Source organism: Pararge aegeria, chromosome 25 (genome assembly GCF_905163445.1).
Source record: "Pararge aegeria chromosome 25, ilParAegt1.1, whole genome shotgun sequence".
Classification (NCBI taxonomy): Eukaryota; Metazoa; Arthropoda; class Insecta; order Lepidoptera; family Nymphalidae; genus Pararge; species Pararge aegeria.
In genome coordinates this window covers 9,340,573-9,346,572 of record NC_053204.1, presented here as the reverse complement: position 1 = coordinate 9,346,572, position 6,000 = coordinate 9,340,573, and the positions used below count along the sequence as shown (strand labels likewise).

The 6,000-nt window shown below is 34.3% G+C and overlaps 1 protein-coding gene across 1 annotated transcript in view; it reads left to right on the top strand.

Annotated features, from left to right (window-relative positions):
* The first annotated feature begins 2,000 nt into the window (after positions 1–2,000).
* The window catches only part of LOC120634795, a 49,556-nt gene continuing 45,556 nt past the window's right edge, over positions 2,001–6,000 (top strand). Inside the window, exon 1 of the mRNA XM_039905599.1 lies at positions 2,001–2,322. Coding sequence (XP_039761533.1) covers positions 2,127–2,322 — 196 coding nt within the window. The 5' untranslated portion in view covers positions 2,001–2,126. The remainder of the gene's footprint in view (positions 2,323–6,000) is intronic.

The window sequence follows — 6,000 nt, the reverse complement described above, 5'->3', positions numbered from 1 at the left end:
TGGGCAAAATTAAACACATGTTATAACCTCTAAAGTACAAAATAATTATTTAAATCGGTTATAATTTTTCGGAGTTATGCTGTTAAATCTTCAAACACTTTCATCTCCTTTCCCAGAGGAACCGAGCTTAATGTCGGGATAAAAAAAGTATCCTATATTACTTCTAACACTTCCATGAATATGTGTACAAAGTTTCATGGGGATCGGTTAAGTAGTTTTTGCGTGAAAGCGTAACAAACAAACTTACATTGACATAATATTAGTAGGGTAGGAATAGGGATTCATAAAAATATTCACCAGTCACCTTAGTACCCATAACACAAGCTACGCTTACTTTGGGGCTAGACGGCGATGTGTGTATTGTCGTAGTATATATAATTCCTTTACAAATAGCCCTTAACTCCAAGTGGTAAGTGATGATGCGAATAAGTTGGTATCGGGCTAAACTGTTAGTGGTATGTCTGCTACATTTTCTGTTCTGCAAAAATGTCTTTTGATTGGTTTATGTTTAAAAACTGAATTCTTAAAATTTGACTTTATTTATGCAATAAATTCTTCAAACTTATAATTTAAATTTTATGCTTGAATTACCAGCAGTAGTATAAAAAAAAATCTTTATTCATGTAGGCCTATCACAGGCACTTATGAAGCGTTCATACATATTTGTTTACATAATTGTAACGGGATGGTGATAACTTCGTACGCCAACTTAAACCTAAAGCTACGAGGGTTCCAAAGCCCTGGTCTAAGAAGAGCCCACAACAAACTTAGCCGGGGATTTTTTTTTTGTTGTTATCACCATCTTCCAGTAAATTTATATTAAGCTATGAAGCTAGAGCAATTCACACCCAAGCTTTTTTAACGTTTAAGTAATCCTTAATATTATAATAGTATTTTTCTGTAAGCTTACGTTTGATATAAACTTTGAACTTATTGAGAGATATCTCAAAGATTTCATTTGGTAATTTGTTATAAAATAATATACAATTGCCCTTAAATGAATTTGCAATTTAGTGTAGCCTAGTAAACTGCACAACGAGATTATTTTTGCTTCTAATATTTATATTATTACAGTGCATTTTCTTTTTAAATTAAATAATAATAAATACAGTGGCGTGCACTTCATAGATACACAAAAGCACTGCATACCCTAAAATTTTTATATAACTGGCAACTGGCACTTGCTTGGTCCGTCTAATCTTACTATTATAAAATAAAATAGTCAAAATTAGGATATTTGATCGGCGATAGTTTTCCACTTACCATCAGGTGGCCCACTTGCTTGGTCCGTCTATTACTATAAAAAAAAAAAGTTAAAATTCGAATATTTGATAGGCAGCTCTATTCGAATTAAAAAAAAAAATATATAGTTAAAATTCGAATAGAGCAGAAGTTGAAACTAGAATACGTAATATCAAAAATATTCACTGCTACAGTTCCAACTCTGAAGACATGAAAGCTGCAATATTACACCTGACTGTTTAAGAATTTACATTCTATTAAAACGCAGCCGAGTGACGACGAGCGTTCTTGCTCGATATCAACTGAGATTACATTCATTTGATTGTGCCTTTATTGCGTAATACTTTACTTTATAACGCCCAAATACTAAATAACCTCGCGAAAGGTACAAGCGAACTCAATAAAAAATAACCATCTGTTCAATATAATTCCTAATTAATTCATTTCCCTTACAAGTTTTTTTTTTAAACACGCAAATTCATTGCATCTAACGTTTGATTTTAACATAGACTTTGCTCCGGTCACATAGCCTTAATTGCGTGAAGATAAACAAAAGATACGCCGCGTGCCGTGCGGTTTTATTAAAAATATTGAATACCAAACGGGATGCGAGCTATAAATTGGATGACATTGTGTGCATCTTATTTATTTATTAGCGCGAGGAAGATATCGCTAACTCAGCTATCACCTATGTTTCCCCGCCGTCCGCCATGTTGGGCAGTGCGCCGCTCGCCGACTCAGCCCGCCAGTTTCACGCGGGCACCCGGACGCGTATCGCGTATTAACCCGCCGCAAGTTTGCACGCAGTTACGAAATTCGAATTTTGAAATTGCAGATAAAAAATATTCCCCAATTATTTTTGTTTGTATTTTTTTTAATTCACAATGGTCCGGACGAAGGACAACGACGGCATCAAGAGCGGCCTGATAGTTGCGGAAGTTCAGAAAAGGCCTTGCTTGTACGATACGAACCATATGAATTACGGCGATAGAGCTGAGAAGATGCGGAGCTGGGACGAGGTGTACGAAGGTGTAGTTCCAGGCTGGCCGACGCTCGGGCAGACGGAGAAGTCTGCGGCCGGTATGTCACTACATCACCCATTTGCGGATGCCAGAAGTCCGCACGGGCGCCGACCACGCTCGGGTACTTTACAACCGGTCGGATTGCAATCGCCGCGTTCAACTTGCGGTACTCTTTGTTCGGTCGCTCGTATGCTTTCGAAATGTACCTAGAGCAGTTCGAAATAACGTTTGCGCTAGACACTTTAGTCGGGGCACGTGGTGTTTGCGTTTTATATGAAATATTTATCGACGGCCATTTTGTTTTTATTTTAAATTTATTGGCGATTTTATTTCTCTTTTTAGTTTTCCGGCGTCGCATCGTCGCGTCGCACACGCGTCTACTTGCCAGCAGCAACTGCTGTACCTAAGGCGAATAAAAAAAAACCGTCTTTCCATAAACTTATTGAATAAACGTTTCATATGTAACTATCATACGATAGTATATACGTCGGTTGACACCTGTCGATAACAACTCTACAATGCAAATAAATAGAAATATAGTTTCTAGCATACTTATCCTCACTTTATAAGCATCTTGCAGTGCTAATGTAATTTGACTCTGTTATTTGATTAAAGTACTTTTACAAGTTATTGTTATAGTTGAGTGCTTATGTATTTTTCAAGTTCACTATCTGCAGTGACGTCATTTATGTATGCAGACGAGATTAAAGTAACTTTATATAACGTTTGATGTATATTCGTTGCTGAACATCGGTTTTGTTTTTAGACGTTTGTTTAATTAGTCATACGCCTACGTGATTGCATAGCCGTTACGGGTCCATGATATTATAATAAATTTCGAACTAATAATTTCTCGTGATTACTACATATAAATATACTAGCTGTTTCCCGCGACTTCGTCTGCGTTTGATTTTGTTTTTAAAGTATTCAGTATCGCTAAGCCTTAAATGAGTATAGTAGTATTTATATATAACATGTGAGTTGTGACTGTCAATTAATCATAGACAAATAATTTGCAATAAAATAAAATTGCGACTATAATTAAAGACCTAAGCTATCCTATCTCTTAAGTTGGACCAGACTGCTCACGGTGTACCAATTTAATTTTAAATCGGTTAAGTAGTTTAGGAGTCCATCGCGGACAAACATCGTGACAGATTTATATATATTAAGATTACTAGCTGACCCGTGCAACTTCGTCTGCACCAAATAGGTTATTACCGGAAAACGCGAATAAAATGACATTTCTAAAAATGAATCTTAGCTAGATCGATTTATCGCCCCCGAAACCCCCTGAATACTAAATTTCATGAAAATCGTTGGAGCCGATTCCGAGATCCCAATTATATATACAAGAATTGCTCGTTTAAAGATATAAGATGTGTTCTGGCAATACTTTTTTGTTTGCTGACTACGTATAGGTACGCAGTACGCACAAAACAATTTCATCGAAGTTTCATCATAACCGGGTAAATAGATTTAAGAACTATTTAAAGGTGAACAAAAAAAAAAGCAAATATTATTATTTACGTAACAGTTACCCGAGAGTAATAGGTGCATATAATAATGTTTATATTAAGTTGATTCTCAATTACGCAAAAAAGTGGTACGCAGATACTTTATATCCTGGTTCAACAAATATTAAACTAATTGTTTCGGGATATTAAACGCGACAAGTTTTAAAATAATGTTTACCTCATCTTAATTTGTGCAGTAAGAATGTGTTTTAGTTAGTTACGTCTCGTGTAACTAAGTAAACATTTTGTAGAACATAATAAATACTCGTATTATTGTATGTATTCAATATCCCTGTGTTGTTCTTCACATAATATATATAGTATATATATAAATCATTACCTTTTTTTTGAAGAACAATATATAGTATATATATATCTCATCACCTTTTTCGAGGTGGACGGACGATATTAGGCCCGTCGCAGGTAGCCGCTGGATTCAAGCGGCACAAAACCGTGGAATTTGGAACTCCCTACAAAAGACTATGTCCAGCAGTGGACGTCTATCGGTTGAATTGATGATGACATATATATATATATATATATATATATATATATATATATGTGTGTGTTGAAGAACAACACAGGGATATTAATTAGCCAGTTTATAACGACTCATCAGGTAATACCTTATTGCCGAATTCGAATACTATGGTTTTACGAGGAAAATAATACAATATAAATAAACAATTTGTACAATTATATAATGCTACCATAATCTCTTTGCGCAGTATAATTTTCCTTGATTTTGTATCATTTTATATATAAATTTCCACAGCAGTTTTTACTGCATATAGGTATAAATGTTATAAGTAAATATATATGTCATTGTATAACACCACATTAGCATCTTTATAATTTTCTTTGTTTTATCATTTCAATCAATCTTATTTTTGTTTGGATCAATGCAAAAAACTTTTATAAGCCATATATTTACTTATAACATAATTTGTAAAAATATACCTAGGTATATAAGTTAGCGTTACATGATATATCTTCTTTTTGTTTTATATTTGTTCGTGTATGCAGAAATGCATGTTACTTAGGATTTTCACAAGATAGAACAACGGATTGCTCATTATTTTTATCCTGGCTAAGAAAAAATACACGTAGGTATCAAATGTAAATTAAAGATTGACGTCTTGCAAGCGAGAAATAAATCGTAACAAGACTGCAGGAATTGGTGACAAAAGTCGCGCATTAATTTCCCTGGAAAACGTTGCTTCATCGCCACAAATACTTAATTTTCATATCAATAATCTGAGCTCTGCTTGACAAAAACTCAACCAAGTGTACGGCTGCGGGTCGCGTCAGCCGACCGCACGCATTACGTTGTACGCTATATATAACCAGCTACATTACTCGTTCGATATCGCAGTTTTTGAACAGCTGTGTATGTAACATTCAGTGTATGTGGTTAATAATGAAAACGCCGGGTTTTGAATTATCGTCGAAGAATGCAGTGGTGGGTTTCGGTGCGACGTTCGTGACTCAATCGACGAGAGGGGCCGCGGCCGACCCGTAATCTTAGTACGAGAGTTCACCCGCTCGCAATCGAGGTGTGGTTTTCGAGTATTAAACTCTAAATGTATGTATCGTCAAAGTAAAATGGACCTGATTTCACTCGTTTTATACGAACTAGCATCCCGCATGTGTCAAAATTTGACCACAATTAATTTAAATAATAAGTTTCAACATTATTAAGGTGTTAGAAGCTTTCAAAGGCTATATTTCTAGGACACAGATTTTGCCAAGGCTCTGGTACTGTTAATTTGCCTATTTTTTTTAAACAATTTTTTAATTAAAAAAAAGGAAAAAAATAGTATATATGTGTGTCAAATACGTGGTAGTGTTTTTAATGTTTTTTTTTACTGATTTAATGTATTTATTATGCGTAATTAAATATAAATACAGATATTTTGCACTCCTCTATACAAACAAATTTTGTGTGGGAAATTTCATAATAATTTTCGTCCGCTCGCGCAGTTTTCGTAAAAATATAAATATAAAGATCTCAATTCAAAATTCATTTATTTCAAGTAGGCCTAGTTTCTAAGCACTTTTTGCTTCCAAGCAACCTTGTCTTAAAGATGTGTTTCATAAATCGTAAATAATAATAATACTTTTTTATTTGGTAACTATGACCCATTAACTTGAATATATAACAGAATAATGAAAAACAGTAATTATTAAAAAATTAGATATATTAAATGAGTTTTAAT